General features: G+C 38.0%; 1 protein-coding gene across 2 annotated transcripts; it reads left to right on the top strand.

Moving 5' to 3' along the window:
- Nucleotides 1-575: 575 nt before the first annotated feature.
- Nucleotides 576-21,650, top strand: LOC133874979 (diacylglycerol kinase 1). Of its 2 annotated transcripts, XM_062312937.1 has the most exons (8): nt 595-822; nt 1,471-3,012; nt 3,979-4,345; nt 4,951-5,027; nt 18,880-18,999; nt 19,826-19,990; nt 20,613-20,750; nt 21,258-21,650. In XM_062312937.1, exons 2-8 carry the CDS (start codon nt 1,846-1,848, stop codon nt 21,405-21,407), a joined length of 2,184 nt encoding a protein of 727 aa, XP_062168921.1. In that variant the 5' UTR covers nt 595-822; nt 1,471-1,845; the 3' UTR covers nt 21,408-21,650. The 2 variants fall into 2 exon arrangements, with proteins under 2 accessions (XP_062168920.1, XP_062168921.1); XM_062312936.1 differs by lacking the exons at nt 18,880-18,999; nt 19,826-19,990; nt 20,613-20,750; nt 21,258-21,650 and adding an exon at nt 8,770-10,092 and having other exon boundaries at nt 576-822.
- The last annotated feature ends 2,753 nt before the right edge of the window (nt 21,651-24,403 follow it).

Here is a 24,403-nt window from a genome sequence, read left to right as displayed (position 1 = left end):
TCATCACTTAAACATATTTTATTTGCCTTGAAAACTGCAAATGGAATAAGAATTCAATTCTGATTTAAAAAATTCAACACCCAAACGGACTAATAGATCTTAATAAATTATGTAAGTAAATAAGAAATTTTGAGATATCAATAAATTATATATTTATTAAGAGCAATATGTTTCTTTTACAAAAGAAAAGGTAAAACTCTGACCTATTTTGGTAAAACCATTAATTTTGTAAGATGCCGTCGTTTTATACAAATTACAATTCTTGATATAATATTCTATACCATAAAAAGAGAAAGACAAAACAATTTTTCATTTTTTAAATAAATAAATAAATTGTCTAATGGAAGGAAAAGAAAAGATTTTCCACTTAACTTTATTTTGCCGAAGTGTGCAATTAAAGCGTCTAATCCGTAGGGGCAGTGAAGTGTGCAATTAAAGCCAGCCTAAAAGCCCGTTCGGGTCCCACAAAAAATTCGCGCCACGTAATGCTCCTACTGCCTGCCACGTGGAACCCGGAGAACTAGATTCGTATCTATGCACCTTTGTCGCGCTCTGGAATCTTCAGAAAGAAAAAAGAAAAAGAAAAAAAATTAAAACCGAACTTAATACAAGTTCTTTCCAAAAAAAAAAAAAAAAAGGAAAAGGCGAAGAAAATAATTAAAAATATTTGAATTTCCTCGATTTCTCATGTTGGAAAGCTTTGGAGTTTGGCTTTGCTTCGATTCTCTCTCTCTTGAGGTTTCACTTCTCGTTGTAGATCAACTTAGGGTTTTGCTCTGCTCGACCCGATCGATCCGTCTTGCGTAGCTTCTGTGCGTTACAGTAAGTTCGTCTTCATGTTCTTCTTCTTTTTCGATTTTTTTTTGCACTAATTGTTGATTGATCAATGCCGTTCTTATTGATATATGTGACTTCTCTGATGTCTTGTTTCCTTTCAAATTTTTTGTTTGTTTGTTGAGAAACGGAGAGAAAAGAAGGTGAAATTTCGAGTCGCCGGAAGTCTTTTGTTGCTTTAGTTTTTTAAAGCTCGAAAGCTTGCGTGTGGTTGTCTTAGGGTCAGTTGGAAATTGAGTTATTGGTTTTATTTTATGTGTAATCTAAGCGATCAATTTTTTTTAACCTTTTATTTTTCTAGGTTTTGCAGAATTTCTTAGCAACCAAAGGGACATTGGTGTTTTTAAGGTTTCCAATTATCATAATTTCGGCTGTGATTTTTTTAAAATTATATATATTTTTTTTTCTATTTTTTTATATTTATGTGCACATTATTCTCGAATTTCTATGAGAGATATTTTTTTAATACCACTGAAACTGTAACCACCATTCGCGTTTAAATTTAAGAACTTATGAGTTATGAAAGATTCTTTGCTATAAATTTCAACGAGGAAGAAATTTTGTGACTAAGTTGAATGGTCTTAATCTTAAGCTGTTATTGGAAGTTATTATGGACGTAATTCTTCTGTTTTACAGGTATTTGAATGCTAGCTTTGGCCCTGAATTCCGATCAAGACTCGGGATTTCACGGTTACTACCACTGGGATTGACAGTAGGTGCTTTGGAGGAATCTATGATTAAACACTCTCTTAATGAAACAGGGTGGAGTAATTGCATTGAGTAGCATAGTTTCAACACATCATTCAAACTTTTTTGGTGCAATCAGTGTTTTGGTAGGACAGTGACTCTGGTTTGGCAGTGGATTTAAGGTTGGTTACATATGATAGTACTTTATTGGAGGAAATATAAGTAGGCTGCTATAGAGAGTCAGTTGGCTCATTGTTTCATGGATTTGGCAGTTTTCCACTAATATCTGTGCATGCAGAATAGGTAAAAGTTATATTCTGAGGAATGGATGAATACAAAGATATGGAGATGTTACTTCCCATTTGGAACAATAAGAATCCAACAGATCGGCTTTTCATTATATCTTGTTTTATTGCTGTCCTAGTTGGAATTTTGACTATAGCCTATAGTGCCTTTCAATGGAGGAGAGACATCAATATAAGTTGGATGAAAGCCATAGCCAGGTCAAAGAAAAATCCAAGGACAAGGCATAAAGTTCCTGTAACTGCTCATACTTGGATTCTAGAATCAGTATCTCGTGGAAAAAATTTAAATTGTTGTGTGTGCTTGAAGCCCATGTCCCCTTCCCAAACTCTTGGGCCTATGGTGGCTTCAGACAGTTTTATTCACCGATGCAACATTTGTGGTGCGGCATCACATCTAAGCTGCTCTTCTAGCGCACATAAGGATTGCAAATGTGTATCTATGATTGGAAATGAACCTGTGATGCATCAATGGGCTGTTCGATGGACAGAGATCACAGATCAACCTGATGGTACTTCTTTCTGTAGCTATTGTGAGGAACCATGTAGTGGGTCTTTCCTTGGTGGATCCCCTATATGGTGTTGCTTGTGGTGTCAACGACTAGTACACGTTGATTGCCACAGTAGTTTGTCCAATGAAATAGGTGATGTTTGTGATTTAGGCCCATTCAGAAGATTGATTCTATCACCACTCCATGTAAAGAAGTTAAACCGGACATCCGCAGGTGGATTTTTGAGCTCACTTACTCATGGAGCCAATGAGATAGCATCTTCAATGCGTGCAACCATCCGGAATAAGAGCAAGAAGTACAAGCATGGAAATGAATCTTCTGTTGACACCGGAAATAGTGGTAGTACTGTGGACTCATCCACAGAAAGCACTGCTGATACTCATCAAACAGTTGATGGTTCTCATGGAATAGAGGAAAACTGTAATGGTAGCATGAATCTGGAGTATCAACACCAAAATGGTAATGTAGATGACAAACTGGATTCAAAGCCCAGTGTCAAAAGTTCTTCAATCAATCAAAAGGATGAGTCTCAGATATTAAGAATGAAACAGAGATATGAGTTGATTGATTTGCCTCCAGATGCAAGGCCCTTGCTAGTTTTCATCAACAAGAAGAGTGGGGCTCAGCATGGGGATTCACTTAGGCTACGTTTAAATATACTTTTGAATCCCGTTCAGGTCAATTTTCTCTATCATGCAGTTAGATTATTACTTTTTTGGATAGATGTGAACTTGTTACTTTCTCTCCCTGAACAAGAGAAGTGTAAGTATCATCTTAAAGATTTTGCAATACCTTTTTTTGGCTTTTGGTCAATATCAAGCTTTTTATTAAGTGTTAGGATAGTCTTAGTGGAAACATTTTTTTTTTCCTCAAGTTGTAGCAGTATTCCTTTAGAGACAGAAATGATGCTCAAGGTGCTTTGTAGCATAGTGAATATACTATATATCAATGTTGAGGCTATATTAAGGTTTTTTTCTTTTCTTTTTTCATCTTCTTCTTCTTCTTTCTTTCTTTTTTTTATTTTATTTTATTTTTTTTTAAATGAGTAAGCTACATTAAGGTATTGCATTATATAAAAAGTGGAATAAATAATTTCTTTCTGTCAAACTGACATTTTGTTAAAATAATCGGATTTTGGACAAAATCTTGGGATGATGTCTGAAAGATTCAAAAAGAAGAAGAAGAAGATTCAAAAAACAACTGCACATTTGAGGTGGTGTGACATGACTTTTATCTTGTGTGATTGTAATGGGGGTTTACACTTTGATTTTATCTTGGTCAAACAACCTGGTAGTTTGGTGAAGATCTTTACTTAAGGTACCAATTGGGTAGAGTCAAGAAAGCTCATTTAATAAGGCAGCCATTTGTTATTTTCTTGGTGGAATGACTTCCTTTTAATCATGGGAGGCATGAAAAGTTCACTAATTAGTCAGCTTCTTTGGCGTAGCTTGCAACCATAAATTGTCAGGGTTGAAAGTTTTGAAAATCTATCTACTTGTATCATGTTGGTCACCTCTTTTTTCCCCCAAGTGAAGTTTGGGATGCTCTCTTATCTTTAAGTTTATTTATTTATTTATTAGTATTATTTTTATTTACATCATTTGATTTTTATCAGGTTTGTTCTTGTTGGTGCATGCTTTTAGGTTTTTGAGTTGAGCTCAACAGAGGGTCCTGAGGTGGGTCTTTATTTATTCAGAAAGGTGCCTCATTTCAGAATCCTTGTATGTGGGGGAGATGGTACTGTTGGTTGGGTTTTGAATGCCATAGACAAGCAAAATTTTGTTTCTCCTCCTCCAGTTGCTATTCTTCCTGCTGGGACTGGAAATGATCTGGCCAGGGTCCTTTCCTGGGGAGGTGGTTTGGGATCTGTGGAGAGACATGGGGGCCTTTGCACAGTGTTACACCACATAGAGCATTCTGCGGTAACCATTCTTGACCGGTGGAAGGTAGCAATTTTAAATCAACGAGGAAAGCAGCCCCAACCACCAAAATTCATGAATAACTATCTTGGTATGTTACTGCATTTTTTTTTTTTGCAGTTAATTAGCACAATTTTCATTAGAGATAAGTTTTCCCTTGAAGCAGATGATAAAATTTTGGTTCTCAAATGGCATAGACCTGCAGTAGGAACTTACAGTGCAACATTTTACTTGAATTTTGGACTATCAACTTGAGATATGTCTGTTGTTAAACTTTGATGTGCTTGACTCTCACCTTTCATTCTGCCAAGTATTGGTTTTTGAAGTCACTGGGTTGGGTCAGGTCAAAATTCAATTGGTTTCAATTAAAATCAATCCTTAAAAAGACAAAATTAATGCTAGAAAGGAAATCAAAAACAAACTCTGATCTTTTTGAATTAGTGTACTCTGAGTTGTAAACCTAACCATGTTATCTTCCTGCCTATTTTTTCCATTAATTACTGTAAAATGGCCAATCCAATTGCACTGAAATATTTTGGTTGGCTCATGGGTAGAATTGGCATACAATTCCTGGGTGGGCCCATTTAGCTTCTACCACTTGCATGGGCATAAATTTATATTTTACGGTCCACTTGGTGTTCTATCATGGATATTCTCATGCATTTGGTGACCAACTTCATTAAGAATTATTTACAGGAGTTGGGTGTGATGCAAAGGTTGCTCTGGATATTCATAATCTGCGGGAGGAGAATCCAGAGAAGTTCTATAACCAGGTAATTTAAACTTTAATTATGATTAGTCTTGAATGCTTAGCATTTGAGCTTCCCATTTATGGTATACTACATATAAGGAAAAGGATCTTGATAATTGTTTGCTTAAAACTGACTCTAGACTTCCTTTTGGAGGGAAAGGAATGTACTTCTAGTTGTCATGATTTGTATTAAAGCACAACACACTCCTAACTCTATTCAAACTAATAAGAGTCCTAGTGAGTGTGTTAAGGAGAAACCCGGTTGATCACAACTACTAGTAACAACCGGTTCTTAAAGAGATAGAATCCTACCTGTATTTACTAGAAGAGTTTGAACTGTATTTGTTTACTTTAGGCTGCTAATCACAGTTTTGTATTTAGATTAGGTTTATCTCTAAGAGATAGTATTAGACTAGGAAGCAAGTACTTTGATGTTATCTTGTGTCATGTATAAACTCTATATAAATCAATAGATGCTCACAAGATAAGTAAGCTTGAAAAGCCAAATATTATTTGTTTTTATATGGTATCAGAGCCTTCCATAGACTAGCGTCTTTTTTTTTTCTTTCCTTCACATGTCCAATTCTACTACTTCAGGAGAAACAAATTCCACCCTTGTTCCACCCGCATCCAATGTTGTTTTTACTATCCCCAACATGAACCACACCCTGCAAATCAAACTCTCAAATGCAAACTTTCCCAGTTGGAGAACTCATATCATGGCTTTTGTTAAAGCCCAAGATTCATACGGTTTCCTGGGTTCTACTCAGCCTCCAGCCCAGACAATCCCGAATCCAAGCACCACTCAAGGTGCTCTTGCCACCATAGCAAATCCAGAATTTCTAGCTTGGTGCCAACGTTATCAGATGCTCCTCAGTGTGTTAATCTCCACTCTCTCCGAACCTCTTGTGGTTCATGCAGTCGGCTGTGCCTCCTCTCACCAACTTGGACTACCTTGGTGTCCATGTTTGCTTCCCAAGCACGATCCCGGGTCTTGCAGATTCATTATCAACTTGCTACTTCCAAGAAGGGTAGCGCATCGATCACGGAATACTTTCAATCATTCAAGGCTCTTTGTGACAACCTTGCTGCTGCTAGCCAACACCTCAACGATTTTGAGCGCACCTCTTATTTTTTGGCTGGTCTCGGATCTGATTACGATCCGTTTGTTACCTCCATCACTACTTGACTGGATCCTTTATCACTAGATGAAATCTATGGACACCTTCTTGCTCACGAGATGCGGATTGAACATCATCTCACACCCGTGGTGCACCATCCCGAGGTTGGGGCTATCGCGGTCATGGCCGCAACACCAACAACTACCGAGGTCGGGGATCTACCTCTCTTGGCCGTGGCAGAGGTACATATTTCCCATCTGCCAGCTTTGTGGGAACATCAGGCACACTGCCCCTAGGTGCTATCAGCGCCCCGATCCAGCTCTTGCTGGACCACTGGTTGCTCCATATCAGCTTGCTCAAGCCTATTATTCTTCTCCTAATCTTCCTCCAGAAGAAAATTGGTACCCGAATACTGGTGCAACTCACCACCTCACCAACAACCTGCAGAACTTGAATATTTCCTCTGAAGAATACTTTGGGCAAGATCAAATCCGCATAGGGAATGGTACATGTTTGTCCATATCTCACTCCGGTTCTGCAACTCTTTCCCTTACTCGTCATAAATTTCTTCTAAACCAATTACTTCATGTTCCTCAAATCTGCAAAAACCTTCTCTTTGTCCGTCAGTTTACTTTTGACAATGATGTATTCTTTGAGTTTCACTCCTCTTTTTTTATCATTAAGGATTGCAAGACCAAACTGCCTGTTCATCATGGCCCACTTAAGGATGGCCTTTATCACCTCTTCCCTCCGCAAGTGCCTTCATCCACATCACAAGCACTCGCTGGTAAGAGGACTTCTTCGCAAAGTTGGCATCAACGTTTGGGTCATCCAGCCCTTCGGACTGTCAACTTTGTCCTATCCAAATTTTAGCTTCCTGTTTTGTCAAATAAGGCTCCGGCTCCCTGCAATGTCTGTCCTCAGGCAAAGGGTCACCAATTGCCCTTTTCAGCTTCACAAACTTCTATTTGTAATCCGTTAGATTTAATTTACTCAGATGTTTGGGGTCCTTCACCCACTATTTCAATAAATGGCAATCGTTTTTATGTCTCTTTTGTGGATGTTTTTAGTCGTTTTACTTGGGTTTACCCTATTCAATCCAAATCGAATGTCATGCAAGTTTTTCTCAATTTTCAATCCATGGTTGAACTTCTCTTCAATGCTAAAATAAAATCTGTTCAAACTGATTGGGGTAACGAATACCGCAACCTTCACAAATATTTTCAATCCGTTGGCATTCTCCATCGAGTTTCCTGCCCTCACACTCTCCAACAACAAGGTTGTGTGGAAAGGAAGCATCGACATCTTATTGATACCACCTTAGCTTTACTGGCCGCAATCTCTCTTCCAAAGAAATTTTGGGATGAAGCTTGTTTAACTTGCTGCTACCTAATAAACCACTTGCCAACTCCCTTACTCAAAAATCTTTCTCCCTTTGAAAAACTTTTTTCTCAAGTTCCGGATTATAAGTTTCTCAAGGTCTTTGGCTGCGCTTGTTTTCCAAATCTTCGTGCGTATAACTCTCACAAATTCTCCCTTCGTTCCAAACCTTGTGTCTTCTTAGGCTATAGCACTCTTCATAAGGGCTATAAATGTTATCATAGTGAAACTGGCCGTATCTATGTATCTAGGGATGTCATCTTTCATGAAGATGTCTTTCCCTTCTCAAATACACCACCTTCTGCAAACCCGGCTCCTCCCTCTTCCATTCCTTCTTTTTCCTTACCCCTATCTATTCCACATTCAATGGCTATTTCAACTCCATCTACCGAGATTATCCCCACCTTACCTTCTTCACCTACTCGTGCCAGTCCTCCTAGCCCTTCTATTTCTTCTTTTTCATCTCCTGCAGAACCGGATGTGGCTCCTGATCAGCAACCAACCCGTATACATCCAATGCGGACTCGATCTCAAAATAATGTCAGCACAATCAGGAAGCTCATTGACGGGACAGTGCGCTATCCTCTACCTTGGGCATTGCTCTCTGAAGTTGCTATTACAAAACCTACATACTTCACCAATGCTGTCAAGGTTAGTGAATGGCGTACTGCCATGCAAACTGAATTTAACGCTTTGATGAAAAATAGCATTTGGACTCTTGTTCCAGCTTCGGTTGCTAAAAATGTGGTTGGCTGCAAATGGGTTTTTTAACTCAAAAGAAATGCTGATGGGTCTATTGATCTTCACAAGGCATGACTAGTTGTTAAGGGTTTTGACCAACATGCTGGAATTGATTATGGTGAGACTTTCAGCCCTGTGGTAAAGCCAACTACTATACGTACTGTTCTATCACACGCTTACTCGGCTGGGTGGTCTATGAAACAAATAGACATCCAAAATGCTTTTCTGCATGGTTTATTGTCCGAGGATGTCTATATGGAGCAACCTCCGGGTTTTATTCATCCTTCTTACCCTCATCATATATGCAAGTTGAAGAAGGCACTATATGGACTAAAGCAGGCACCCCGGGCATGGTTTGCTCGACTTAATGGGAAACTGATTGAACTTGGGTTTATTGGCTCCAAAGCCGATTCCTCTCTGTTTCTTTATCATACAGTAGCTGTCACTATGTTCCTACTGATTTATGTTAATGATATTATTATTGTCTCTTTTGTTCCCACTGCCATTGATGAACTCTTACAGCTTTTGAGCAGTAATTTTGCTGTTAAAGATCTCGGTCCATTACACTATGTCCTTGGCATTGAAGTTATACCAGTGAAGGATGGTCTCTTACTCTCTCAGCAGCGCTACATTCGAGATTTACTTTCCAAAACCAACATGACCGAAGCAAAACCAATCTCATCTCCCATGGCATCCTCTTCGACATTATTTGTTTACACAGGTGATCCTATGGAAGACCCCACATTATATCGAAGTGTTGTTGGTTCACTTCAGTACTTATCTCTTACACGCCCAGACTTGGCGTTTGCCGCAAGTCATGTATGCCAGTTTATGCATCGTCCAACCAAGCTCCATTGGCAAGCTGTCAAGCGTATTCTTCGGTATCTCAAGCATACCATCTCTCATGGTTTACTTTTGCACAAGACTTCATCCAATTCTCTACAAGCATACTCGGATGTTGACTGGGCCGGGTGGTCTGATGATCGACGTTCCACCGGTGCCTATTGTGTGTATCTTGGTTTTAACTTAATTTCTTGGAGCTCTCGTAAGCAGCCTACTGTCTCAAGATCTTCAACAGAGGCTGAGTATAAGTCTGTTGCTAACACGGTTGCAAAGTTGCTTTGGATTCGGTCTCTTCTTAATGAACTTTGTCTTACATTGTCTGGTCCACCGAAGATATAGTGTGACTAGGGGTGTAAACGAGCCGATCCTGAGCGGGAATTGCCTGTCCGGGATCGGCTCGTTTAAGTAACAGTAAAGCTCGAGCTCGAGACGAGCTGGAAAATCTTGTGCGAGACCAGCTCGCGTAGGGAAATATATTGTCCGAGCTCGAGCTCGATCCTTTTGGTTGATCCCGAGCTCGATTACTCGACTCGAGCTCGGCCCGAACTTAGAAGGCTAGAACCAACCAACAAATGAACAAATTCCATACACAATCCATAAAAGCAAAGGACGAGAAAATAGAATGCAAGCCTGATGGAACGGATCTGAAGCCAATATCGTAAACAGCTGTCACCCAAACGGTACAAGTCCACCGCCCAAAGGTCGGGAACTGCGTGTGATGGCTTCCCCGACGTGCTCTCTAGCCAGAGACTATCGCAATGGCTAGTGACTCACCCAGCACTGCCCCTTCAGCACCCAATGCCGAAACATCCCAAAGGCTAAAGACGGCGGCCTACGGAACGACTGAGAACAACACTTTTGCCTGATGTTTTGGGAAGGACGAGTAAAAAAAAATGAAGAAGAAGAAAAGGCTTTGCGTGAGCCTGATAAAAGAAAATGAAGAAGAAGATCTGAAGAAGTGAGTGAAGGAAATGTTTTTATTTGTTTTTTGGTAAGGGAGAAAATGAAATGTTAAAATAAGGGAAACCCATCAGATCTAAAAGCCTCATTATTGGTCTGGAGAAAACTGAAAAGTCGATGCATGCATTTTCAAAAGAAGAGATATTTGATGTTTTGGGAAAAAGTGTTGATTAAGTGTGATGTTTTGCAGTTTTTGGGAAAATAAAAAATCAAGTTCCCAAGGCAGTGTCAATACGCGTAAAAGGAGAAACAAGCAATGGCCAGGATGAATTTTGATGATCCAACGGTTGGTAAATATTTGCGTAAATTTCGAAGATAAGTGAATGGTGGACGCGTGTCTAAGTGATGGGATTTTTTTTTTTAAAACAAACGGCTAAGATTGAATTTGAAAATTAGACCAGATGCAATTAATACAAATGAAAAGGTAAATCAAGCCGTGTATAGACTTTCCTCAAGGAGAACAAATATCAGTGGTTGGATTAAAAACAAGTTAACCTTCCGTTGGATTATATTCAACCTCTATTTTAACAATAATTTAATTTGGTTAATAGGATTTTTAAGGAATGTTATTAATGCAATTAAATAGTACGGTTTTAATTTTGAGACTTTAATTCATGTGATTAAAGAATAGGGTTTTTAATTAATGCAATTTTTTAAATAAATTTTCAAAATTCTAATTTTTGTTCAATTTTCAAAGGATCCGTGACTTTTGGAGGGAGGATTTTCGCAAAATTAAGAGATTGCCAAAAATAGGAGAATCTTGAGAGAGATTTGAGTGAAATTTTAAGAGAGAATTAAATTTTTTTAGAGATATAATTTCTTGCCAACATTTCACACAACTAAAAACACAATTATCATATGTGGCAGGGAATCATAGGATAATTGTGACTTCTTTTTCTTTTTTTTTTTCAAAGAGCCTATGATTCCCACCACATAGGATAGTTGTGTGAAAAGTTGACAATGAATCATATCTCAATTTTTTATTAGGTGGATTTGGTTAATACAATTCCCATATTTACAATTGCTAAGATCTTTTATAATTCTAAAATTTCAATTTAATATCAACAAATATTCGAAATCAATAATACATTGTATTTACTTTCAAAATAGTAATAATAATAATACATTGTATTTATTTTTACGGAATCAACAATAATTTAATTTGGTTAATGTGAGTTTTACTGAATGTATGAATGTTTTTAATGACATTAAAAAATACGGTTTTAATTTTGGAACTTTAATTCGTGCGATTAAAGGATATGGATTTAGGTTTTAATTAATGCAGTTTTTGAAATAAATTTTCAAAAGTCTAATTTTGGTTCAATTTTCAAATGGTCTGTGACTTTTAGAGGGAAGTTTTTCACAAAATTAAGGGAGGGCCAAAAATATGAGAATCTTGAGCGAGACTTGAGTGGAATTTTAAGAGAGAAATAAATTTTTTATTAGGTGAATTTGGTCAATACATTCCCATATTTATATTTGTCAATATCCTTTGTAATTCTAAGATTTCAATTTAATATTAAATAATATTTGAAATCAATAATACATTAAATTTGTATCTGATAATCTTATGAACTTTGGCTTTTAATTCTAAAATACAATTTTTTTCCTTCCCAAGTGATCCAATTAGTTGAATTGTAGTTGATTAGGTTGCTTTGAGCACCTACTTAATTGTTTAATATTCGTAGCTTAATTTGTAATTATATGAACATATTCTTATAATAATGTGATTATGAACTCAAACTTATAACTTATTTTCTAATTATACATTTATAAATTATGATACAACAATTCATATTTAGATACCTAATCATAATCTATATACGAAATCTATATACTTACATACTTAATATATATAACCAATGATCATATCATATGATCTCGAACAAAAAAGTATTATCATTTGATCTTTGATCATAAAATGTGATCTAATGATTCTTGAGTATCTAATGATAGAAAATTGTAACAAATGTCAATATAAATATTAACTATCATATATTGAGTTAATAATATTAACAATGATAATTATTATATAATCATATGATCATATCAAATGATTATATTGAACAATTTTAGATCATATGAGCACGTGATCTAAATTGTAATGATAATACTTAATTTGTGATTATAATTAACATATTGGTGATTATAATCGTAATTACTTAATTTTGGATTATATGAATCAGTTTATCATTGTTTATTCAATATAATTATATCATATTTACTTAAGTTTCAAAACTGTAAATTAGAATTTTGAATTACACTATTATTATATATGAATAATATGATTAAGTTTAAAAAGTGTCATTATAATTCATATAATTAATATGAATTCATACTTATGTATATAATTAAGGAGGCTTCTTCTATTATTATGGATTTATGTTGGCCGGAGGACATTCCTCTTGAGTGTTAGTAATATTGTTTTTAGGGAACAACCATATCCCTGAGATCCTTTTGTTTAGGATCAATATTGATGTAATGTTATTTAGAGATGCAATAATGGAATATATTCAGTTTCAAAAAAAAAAAAAAAAAAATCTATATACCTAATCATTGTATCTAAGACTCTTAAGTATTATTAATAATTATGAGAAATGATAGGGGTACTAAATTTTTTTACCAAAAGATGGGCACCAAATGATGTGGAGCTTATTCATTGGTACTTGTAGCATTTCTTTTTATTAATTGTTTTGATCATCTCCAATGAATAAGCTACACATCATTTGGTACCCATCTCTTGGTAAAAAAATTTGGTACACCTAGCATTTCTCAATAATTATTAGATACTTAAAATCTTACATCATACTTAATCAGTGTATCTAAGTATCTAAATATTTAATCATTTTATTTGTATACTCATATGATCTTAGATTTTGGATCACGTGATGACGGTGATATAATGATTCATAAGTATCTAATAATAATACATATAAGTTATAACATTGGATATAGTGAATTAATAATTACATGTCATATGCTACAATGTTATATTATTATATGATCATATAGTCATATTATATTATATGAATAATATAATATGAATCATATGATTAAGTATCTGAATGTCATTATATCATATGATTATATGATTAACAATTAAGTATTGATATTATTCACTTTTACTATTTTATATACATATTGATATAACCAATTAATATTTATTGACCATTTTTATTTGTTACTTAATTCATGCTTACATATAGTATATCATACAAATAAGTTATATATTAATAAATTAAAACTTATTTTTAATATATATATATATATACACACGAGTCGAGCTTTAATGAACGAGTCGATCCTTATACGAGCGGGTTCACGAGCTTTAATTGAGTCGAGCCGAGTTTATACGAGTTTGTATCGTTTAATAATCGAGTTTGATTTTCGTGTTCACGAGTAGCTCATTTAATAATCGATTCGAGTACGAGTCGAGTTTATTCGAACCAATCTCGAGTAAGCTCGCGAGTAGCTCAGCTCGTTTAATATTGGAGCAACTTACTTATCGGTCAATCCTATTTTTCATGCTCACACCAAGCATGTTGCTATTGATTTCTATTTTGTTCGAGAGTTGGTTGCATCCAAGGACCTAGAGATTCCATTTGTTTCAAATGCTGATCAGATTGCAGATGTGCTAACTAAACCGCTTGTTTCTAAAAGATTTCATTATTTGTCTTACAAGCTCAACGTCTGCTACTCCTGTTGCACTTGCGGGAGGATATTAAAGCACAACACACTCCTAACTCTATTCAAACTAATAAGAGTCCTAGTGAGTGTGTTAAGAAGAAACCCGGTTGATCACAACTACTAGTGACAACCGGTTCCTAAAGAGATAGAATCCTACCTGTATTTATTAGAAGAGTTTGAACTGTATTTGTTTACTTTAGGCTGCTGATCACAGTTTTGTATTTAGATTAGGTTTATCTCTAAGAGATAGTATTAGACTAGGAAGCAAGTACTTTGATGTTATCTTGTATCATGTATAAACTCTATATCAAGAGGAGTACTCAGAAAGAACAAAGAAGTTCGGGGATCGAAAGGAAGAGAGGAGGCAAAAGCTTATGATCCATTTTATGTTGATTTTACTCGCTATTAGTTGGTTTATTTTTCATAGTTCACACATTCACACTGCTCTTTCCCTAGTGGTGGCGTGTGGAGGCGCGCCACGCTAGGGCTTTGAGAGATGGATAGACGATTTCTGGTGGAGGCAAAAGCGTTTGTCTTCTCGGTTATTGAAGGGGCGTCAGTGCTAAGGGTGGAAGAAAAGCGGAAATTTTATTCCGGTGCGGTATTCCTTAGCAACCAGTGCATCGAATGGCTGGTTTCGACCATGGAGGTGCTGATGGGTGGTCATGGTCTATCTGATTTTGTTAAATCTTTCAGGGAGGGGGCGAAGGTGACAATAGTTTGTATTGGAGGTAACACTAATGGCCGGTTTGTGGAGGCAGCGGTCTATGGGGTGGGCGTTCAGAGAGGGTTTCTTCGTATTCCTGAGGGGCGGGGTGGATGGGGTTGGCTCAAGTTTATTATTGAGTTGCATAAGGCTTTAGAATTTTTTGGTTCTTCGGTAGGGTGCGGGTTCGGTGTTTCCTCGCCGGAGGAGAAGTAAAGGGGGAAGAAGGTGGGGGTTTGTTTGAGAAAGGCAGTGGGACCACTATCTTTCGCGGAGGCGGTTCGCTCGACGCCAACCATCCCTGCTTTTGGTGGCCGGAATCTGGTCTCGCAACAGGAGGTGGCCTGGTGCGAGGAGGAGCAGTTCCCGATAAAGGAGTGGTCTTGCGCGATTGTCCGGCAGGCGGTGGACTGTTCCGCCTAGGAGAAAAGCCTTTTGGATCCGGTGGGTAAAGACCTCTGTGGTGATGGCTCCAATGTTCAAAAAGGCAGAGAGTGCAGTACAAGGGACTGCAACGTCTCAGTCTGCAGAAAGATCCTCGAACAGGTTGGAGTTTGGCTGGATTGGGTGAGTGGGTCTAACGTGGGCTGAAGCAGGATTTCTTCTGTTGGGCTGAAACTGGGCCGGTGCAGGATCTCTTCAGCTGTGCTTAGAAGGCCACGCTATAGGGATGGTTCTAGGAAGTTGGGCTTTAAGCCCAACCCCAAGAAGGCTAAGAGGTTTTTCCCGGATCAGGTTTGTGGTCTCGACGAAGCAAGGTTGGACTCTGGAATGTCGGGTTTGGGCTCTTCGGCGCCGGAAGCCTTGGACGGGTCGACTTCTACTCTTCCGGTGTTCAAGTCAGGCTCGTCATGGATGGGGGGTTCTTCTCCGGTGGAGAATCCGGCTTTCTCCGCTCAACCTGTTTTGGCCCGGCAAGATGGGTCTAGGTCGGAGGTGAAGACGACCACTGGCATGGGTGGAGGGCTGTTGGATACTGGCGAGTTCTCCAGCGCAAGTCCTAGCTTGTGCACGGCGGTGGTTGAAGATCCTTTTGCCTCAGTGTGTGCGGCGAAGCCCAACCTGCGATCGGAAGTGTCTGTTTGTGACTTAACCCCGTGTCTGCTTGGGGGGCTGGATTCGGACTCTAAAGGATTTGAGTTTCCCTCTTTGGGGGCGGATGCGTTGGGAGAGAGTATTTGTTTGTCTCTTCCGGTGATGGCGGACAGTGGGGCTCCCATTTACCCGTCCGAAACAAAATCAGTCATGAGGTATCAACGAAAATCGAAGGCCAAAGCGAGTAAGTTGGATATTTCCCTGATTGATGAGGCAGTGACAGCTTTGAGTTCGCCGATGACGCAGTGTTTGGGTACTTCTTCTCAGGCTTTGGACGGGTCTGTGGTTCAGAACCTGCCGATGCCAAGTGGGGGAGTGGGGCTACGGCGCGGGTTCCTTCTCCCGAGAGTTCCCTCCCCCTTGAGCGGCTGCAAATCGATGACCATTGACAAGGGTGAGACTCCCAACTCGAATGGCTTGATCCAATCTCAGGAGTGGCCGGTAGGGTTTAGCCCATCTGAGGAGATTGTTTTGTGGGATCAGGGAGAGGAAGGTGACTTTCCTCACCCATTGAGCGTTATTCCTCCCGACTTACATTTGGAGTGGGAGTCGGATGATGCTGAGGATGAAGATTCGGCCCTGGCTTTGTTGGATGCCATTGAGGAAGATTTTCATCAGGGTAGTATGGGGAAGCGGGATAAGATCAAAGGAAGGAGAGAACTGCAGAATCTGAAGAGCTCCATAAACTACGACGGTGCAAGTGTGCCTTCTAGGAGTAGAAGAGGAAAGGCTCAGGTTCTGTAGTTTGTGGGTTGTTTGTGGACTACGGGTGTTGTGTTTTAGGGTGTTGGTTCCTGTGGGTTTTTGGGTGGGTTTCTTGTGTGTTCCTTAAGGGTTGGGTTGGGGTTCTTTGTTCTTGTAGGTTTAGGTTCTCGTGGGTTTGTTTGGTGGGCTTCTTTCTTTCTTTTTTTGGGCTGTTTTTTTTCGATTTCCAGCTTTGCGTTTTCTCTTGTATACTGCCGGTGTACTAAGGGGTGTCTGACGCTTTTAATAAAGTCAGTTTATTACTTATAAAAAAAAAATGTATAAAATCTATATAAATCAATAAATGCTCATAAGATGAGTAAGCTTGAAAAGCCAAATATTATTTGTTTCTACAATTTGCATCCAAGATACTTTATCTTGTCAAATAAATTACTTGAAATTTCATGGTGATATATTTGGGGTCATAATAAGTCTAGGTATGGATAAGGCTATTAATGCTTTAGTTTGTAAAGGTTAAAAATGTTTGTGCTGGACCAATAAGTTGCAATCTACTAATTCTTGCTAGCTGGCTGAAAATTTCATTTCATATTTTAGGCATAAAGAAAGGAATCCTATTGCTTAAGTGCAACCTATTTATGAAGTTATGTGGAAAATATCAGCCCATTATGCTACCTACATAGTCCGCAAAATACCTTGATTTTAAACTTTCCAGAAATGCTGGTGCTATATTATAACATAGACAAAAATCTAACTGGGGAATCTTTTATTAATTTTATGAACTCTTTGTTGTTGAGCATGTCAATTAATGACGTTAAGCTGCCTGGCCCCCACTTCCCAAAAAGATAAAGAAAAATGAAAAAAAAAATAAAAGGGCAATAAACCTTGCGCTTTTTTTTCTTTTTCTTTTTTCATGTATTGTTTTCCTCTTCTTCTTAGATGCCGTTCTTGTATACTTCATGTGTACTTGATCGCTCTTTGTGCTTTTAATGAATTTTCCATTACTCATCCAAAAAAAAAATAAAACCTTTTGCTTTTTTTTTTTTTTTTTCAATGCTTTGTATCTTGATATTGCCTTGATCCAAATCTGTATTGAACAATGGGAAATATTAGGAGGATGCCTGACATTGGTCGACGTGATGAGATGCCTCCAACAGCTGCTTGGATTGACGACTGGCATTTTGAGTATTCTCTGGTGAGGTCTGCTTTCGTTCAGCGCGTTTCAGCGGAAGAGGTCTTGTGTCCGGAGATCGCAGTTGAAGATGTCGGGTTGGTTGGTTGTGGTCCAGCGTGGTGAGGTGAAGCCGGCGGCTCCTTTTTTCCCTTTCCAAGGCCGAATATTTTGGTTCCCTCGATAGTGTTAGAGGTTGCTCAGATTTTGCCAGTTGTTTTGGTTTCCTTGAAATCGCCGGCATCTAAACCCTTGAAACTCTACAATCGAAAGTTAAAAGGATAGTAGGTTTTCGAAGATGGATGATAGCCTGATTACTGAGTCAGTGTCGGTGATCAGTGCTCCGCCTGTTGTTCCTTTGGGTTTCGGCCCGAGCTCACTCTCTTCGCAGTCTATTATGATCGGGGCCCAGACCTTGTCAGAGGTTTCCCATGACCCGGCAAATGCAAGTGTTATTTTCCAGAAAACTCCTCTGATGAGGGGTATTCTCTGGAGGGCGTTTCTCAGGCCGAGCTCCTATGTTGGGGCTCGTGGTTATTCATCTGAGCTGGTCCATTCTCAGCCCCGGATGGAATTGTTGGATAAGGGAGGTGTTGACAGTTCAACTGTGCCGGCTTCATCGTTAGCGTTGGCTGTGAGGGATGTTGGGGAGGATGGGAACTTCCCCTTCCCTTTGGAGACTTTTCCCCGTCACTCCTTTGGATTGGGCTCTTTTTTTGTTTTGTGAATATTTGTCCTGTGGTGGGAGTTTCATGTGAAGGGAGTAGGTATCAGACTGTGGCTCTCCTGGCAACCATTGAAGAGGATAATGTGTGGGAGATTAAGGGTGCTTACTCTAAGTCTAGAGGGAGAAGGGAGCTTCTGAACCTTGAATGCTCTATAAATTATGATACTACAAGAGCGTCCTCTAGGTGTAGGAAAGGCAAGGCCCATGTTTTTTAGCGCTGAGTGCTTAGGGTGGTTTTCGGGTTTGAGGCCTGTTGTTTGTGGGCTATGGGTTTGGGAGCTTTGGTGTTTTATGGTTTTTCTTGGGTGGGTTCTGTTTGTTCGGGTTGTTTGGGTTTTTCTTATGCTCGCTTTAGTTGGGTGCCTGTTGTATACTATCTGTGTACTTAGAGGTGTCTTACGCTTTTTATAAAATTTCTCTCACTTATCAAAAAAATATTAGGGGGATGATTTGAAGATCAGAGCAGGAGGGAGGAGATGAATCTATAGATTCGACGCATTTTTAATGAAAAAGGTTAAAGGATTAGCATCACACTCATCTAGGATGGAGCCCTATCTTACTTTATTCTCCTTTTTTTAGTTGATTTTTTAGTTTTTTGTTTTTGATTCAGAAGGTTTCTACATACTGTGCTACTTCCTGATGCTGGTTTTGTTGTTGCAATTATTATTGCTTGTTCAGTTGATTTTATTTTATTTTGATTTTTAATTCCAAATACCTGATATTACTAAAATATATGTGCAGTTTATGAATAAGGTTCTTTACGCAAGAGAGGGCGCTAGGAGCATAATGGATAGGACATTTGCTGATTTTCCTTGGCAAGTTCGTGTTGAAGTGGATGGAGCTGAGGTAGAGGTTCCTGAGGTGGGTTTGAATTATTTTGTGGATTTTGGAATGCTCTCAACTGTCTAAGAAATCATCACCATGCTAGTTGGGCTTTAGTTTTTTGGAAAATATATTGCATTATTGATGAATTTTGGATATAGGTGGGATTTTGAAATTCTGGATACTGTCACCAATGAGATGTACTTTTTATGGCGCCTCCTTCCAGGGTATGGTTGTGGGTTTTATGAATCATGATCCACTGGGTGCATGCTTTATTTATCAATCAAGAAAATTCAGGATGCCTCTCGAGTGTGTAAATTTTCATCAAGTGCAATCACAATCCCTCTGAATTTCATTTTCCTTTGCTATATTCTCTCTCAACTTTCTTGGAGTTGTCTGGATTACAAGCAGTTGATAGTTTTTCTTGCCTTCTGCTTTTGATTAAATAACCTTGGAATTTCTATCATTGTCGCAATTGATTAATACTTCTTTCAATAGAATCAATGATTATAGATGAGAGCATATGCTTCTTCTCCTCCACCTCCTTTTTTTTATCTTTTTTTTTTTTCTTTTTTTTTTTTTCTATATGATACTTTGCTAGAAAAACAAAATTGAAGCTTTTGTAACTTTTTTTCAATTTTTTTTGGCTGTAATACTTTTTTTACTCTCTTTCTTTTGATATCTGGAAATATCTGCGAATTCTTTGTTAACTTTTTTGTTATTGCTGGATTTATTTGTTGAACTGACGTTTTTGGCACAAAAATATTATCTTGAAATATTTTTAATCCTGAATTTGCACTGCAAGTAAAAGAAAATTCCCATCAGTCCTGCGAGAAATCATATGATTCTGTTTGAATCTTTGCAGGATGCAGAAGGTGTACTTGTTGCAAACATTGGAAGCTACATGGGTGGTGTAGATCTGTGGCAAAATGAGGATGAAACTTATGATAATTTTGATCCGCAATCTATGCATGATAAGATACTTGAGGTTGTGAGCATATCAGGGACATGGCATCTTGGGAAGCTTCAGGTGAAGTGGTTTCTTCTCTCAGTGTTATATGTACACATTTATTTTCCTTTTTTGAGTGTTTTCGATAAATTCTATTACTTACCATTTAAAAATTGAATGTATATTTGATACGTTCTCGTCAAATTTTAGTTTCTTTACAAATTATGGGGATCTGTTAATATCCATTTTATCTCCTCGCTGATGTAGCATGAGAATTCAGTTGGGAATTTGAGAAAAAGTTAAATAGCTCCTGGGAAGCACTAAGATTGTGAAATTATTGTTCCCTCATAATGTAAGGATAGAAAGATGGCAAGAAGATCCTTCAAGTTAGGTTCATCCTCGGGTTTAAGGAGAACCGACACTTCATCCTGATAAAGAAGTTGTGGAGCACTTAGTTCTGTAATATTTATTCTGTAGGTGGAGCCATTCTCCTTTTGGCAGAGATACAGTTGGAAATTACCTAATACCATTGCTGGCGGAAATTACCTAATGCCATTTCTGGCGGTCTTAATGTTTCATTTTCCCAAACAGCTTAATTCTGTATTCGCCCCCATTTCTTTGTTTTAACCTGATAAAATGAGTTTGGGCGTTTTTGATTTCTAGCTTGTGAAATGCCACTGAGCTGCTTGTTTGTTTGGAACAGGTTGGGCTTTCTCGTGCTCGAAGACTCGCACAAGGGCAAACAATTAAGATACAGCTCTTTGCTGGATTTCCTGTTCAAATTGATGGGGAGCCTTGGTTTCAGCATCCATGTACATTGATCATATCCCATCATGGCCAGGTCCCCCCTCCCTCCTTCCATTATCCTTCATTTTTTCAAATATTCATCAATTAATTGAAACCGTTCAACTATCTAGTCAAGGAGAGCCTTATGTGCCTCTTTATAGTTGAACTGGTATAATCTGTCATTAGTTTTCAAGTGTTCTCATCATGGACTTGGTGATGCAAGTTAACATGAATTTTTTAGGGCGACTTTTTATCGGAGTTGTTTGCAATAATCTCTTTATACAGATTCTCATTAAAAGAAAAGAAAAACTAGAACCCTGTAGTTGTCACAGTTACTTCTTTGTCACTGAGTATTATTCCTCGATTTTCACTCTAATCAATTTCAGATTTGTTGATTTCACAGGTTTTCTGTTGTCCTCTCACTGTATTCTTCCTTCTGAAGCCCAAGTCATTTCTTGATTTTTTATTTTTTTTGAAAAAATTAGCCTGAATCTTTTGTTTGGTACTTCTCAAATTCCTCTTTATAATTTGGTTGTTTTACTAATTAGCTTTGGCTGTGCAGGCCTTCATGTTGAGGAGGGTGGCTGAGGAACCTCTTGGCCATGCGGCTGCCATAATCACTGATGTGCTTGAGAATGCCGAGACAAATCACATAATCAATGCTTCACAGAAGCGAGCTCTTTTACAAGAAATGGCACTGAGGCTCTCCTAGGGTTTATTACTAGGTCCTCCAGTTAGTGATTACAGTTTTGGTTGCGGTAGTACAAGTTGTTAATTCAAATCTTTTACACGTTTTCTTTATTCCTCAGATGTCATGTCTGGTGGTTATGAACTTACTGCTTCTATATGAAGCATGCTTGTAAATGAACCTCATTTAACATCAATGGAAAGAAGCATTTAGAATTGTCTTCACAAAATTTTTGGATTTGACTATAAGATGTGAATTTGCATTCCATTTTCTGTACTCTCCTTGTTTGGTTTAAGTTTGGCCTGCTGGAGAAATGGGGATGCAGTTCGTTATCTTGTTGGTGTTTCTGTGCAACCCTCAAATCATCTTCTTGTATGTTCTGAATAGGGGTGACAATTCACGTTCGCATGTCGGCTTCGGGTCGTGTTTAGTCATGGGTATTAGACTTTATAAGTCAATTCTAACGTAACCCATGTAATGAAACAGGTCAAATCCATTAACCTTGACTCACTAATTTCGTGTTAGATTCGTGGATGTTCTCATTCGGAAACTAAATTAAAGGATAAAAGTTTAGCGGGTGGTTTGTGTCTTGTTCAAACTTGCATTTGGTCCTATTCATATGACTAGGAAATAAAGTTTCTTTTTATCCAATATGAAGGTGGTGCAGGCCTGAAACGTACCTTGTTTACACATACAAGTTTGCCCGGTAGAATATGAACTCAAAAGACTGCAGAAACTTATCCATGAACAACAAACATATTTGATTTTGCCTTTGCATCAACAATGCTATCTGTATAAGCCAGATTTATGTACACTCGTTGACTGCAAACTTTGGTCAATCTGCACAATAATTGAGGGATGATCCATGCTTATCTGGTGAACCTTCCTTTCTCTGCTTATTCCTTAGCAATCCTTGTTTGACTTTCTTCCACAGCCGCATTATAAATCCCCCAGTATCCACCCCGGTATACTTCATGCCCCCCGTCCTTTTGTTGACGACTGCATTGGTGGATTGAGGACATGAAATTCTCTGTGGTGTCTTCGCACCTTCTCTGTAGATATGATCGAGCTGTAGGCGGTACAAGGGAGAATTTAAGTGGCGGATGTATGGTGGCGAAGACACATTTGAGCCGTGAATGGCCTTGTTGAGTTGCCGGGTCATGGCGCACAGCTCAAACGAGTCGTATAGGGTGCTGCCCTCATGCTGGAGGGTCAGCTTATTGATGGGGCTCACAGTCCAGAAGTGGGCATGGGTTGGAGGGGTCACTGGCAGCTGTTTCTCCTCCGGGAGTTCCATGGAAGTAGGGGACTAGGGGGGGTTGTGGTTTGAAGCCTCTCCCATGTTTTTGAGAGTTTTGAGGTTGTATTGAGTATTGATTGGATGCCTCGTCTCAACAGAAGCCTGCGTTGTTTTCTACGCTTTGACTTTGGCATGTTCTGCCATGCTATTCGGTAGGCGTAGAACACAAGGTACGCTTAACTGCTGCTCTTATTCTAATGAGTTTTCATTCACTGGTTAAGAAACAAAAAGTCAATCAAGATGACTTTTCCCATTACTTATTTATTGAACTGTTGTTTATTGCTGTACGGCGCCGAATTTTGTAGAGAATTATGAAATATGGGAATATTAGCCGAAGCAACATAGACAAAAAAAATAAAATAAAAAAAATAAAATTACGGGTAGATCATTGTTAAGACACTTATGTCCATCGATCTGAATAACCCCAAATGCTACATTTGTGCTCTAATTAACTTAATTGTTTATAATAGAAATGTCTTTATTTATAGGGTAGTGAGTGAATGCAAGTATGGTAAGATTACAATTAATTCGTAAATAGAGAATATTTCAATATCAACCAAATATGACAGTAAAAATTAACCATTGAATCAACATTTGTAAAAATAAAGTAAAAAATTCAAGTGTTGATTTTTACTATCACATCAATCCAATTATATGACAGTCGTATAGTGGTATACTAATGCTCCGTTTTTTTTCGACGTAAAATGATTTTTGGAAAAAGATTTCGGCATTTTCAGGTGTTTGGTAGGGGCAAAAATAATGGTCAACTGGAAAATAATTTCTGTTTGACCTAAAATGCTTAATAAATTTCAGAAAATGATTTGCGCTTTTTAAAAGCGTAAATCATTTTCCGAAGACGCCAGACGCATTCAATACCTTTTAAACGACACAGTCAACGTTCACGTTCAAGCAGTCGACCATCACTGAAATATTGACAATGTAAAGTCAATATAATAAAATAATGGTATGATATATAGTGTTACTCTAATAACATTACTGAAATCCAATTGTGAGTTCCTTCATACTGAAAATTAAAATCGAATTTGACTTAGGTGTAATAAAAAAACCTTGAAATTATATCTAAACCGTTAAAAAAAATACAGAACTTAAACTTAATTCATTGAAATCAATATATATATATATATATATATATATATATATACCAATAGTAGGGGGGCGACGATGGGGCTCCGCCTATGACTTAGGCTCAATCTAGTTGGTGGACCGGTCTATGACCGTGGTCCTGAACTAGTATAGGAGCAGCCAGTCAGGTGTTGTTAACGTAATTAATTTGGTTTAGTTTAATGGTAGTGACATGACAACAAAATTGGTCGTTAGATTTATTTTTGGGCATGTATCTATAACACTAAATCTACCTGTTTTAGAAGAAAGAAAAATGAAAACTACAACTAGATAACCAACATATATCGTGTGAGGAGCAAAAGTTCAAATGTAGGGGTGTGCAAAAACTCACCCATTCGACATCCGACCCCCGACCTGGTTCCGACCCGCACGGGTTGAATTACGACAATGGCAATTTAATAAAATGAAAACTACAACTAGATAATTAGCATATTAGAGTGAGAAAGGAGAGTGAATTATGTGATTTTGGTTTTTCCAAAATCTTAATAAATCACTTTAAAAATAATAAATAAAGTAGAATTCTAATAATTATATGTAACTAAAACTCTAGACATTTTATTAAAAACCATTTAAATGC

Source organism: Alnus glutinosa, chromosome 8 (genome assembly GCF_958979055.1).
Source record: "Alnus glutinosa chromosome 8, dhAlnGlut1.1, whole genome shotgun sequence".
NCBI classification, from domain to species: domain Eukaryota; kingdom Viridiplantae; phylum Streptophyta; class Magnoliopsida; order Fagales; family Betulaceae; genus Alnus; species Alnus glutinosa.
The sequence above is the reverse complement of the archived record's forward strand: the minus strand, read 5'-3'. Positions and strand labels throughout refer to the sequence as shown.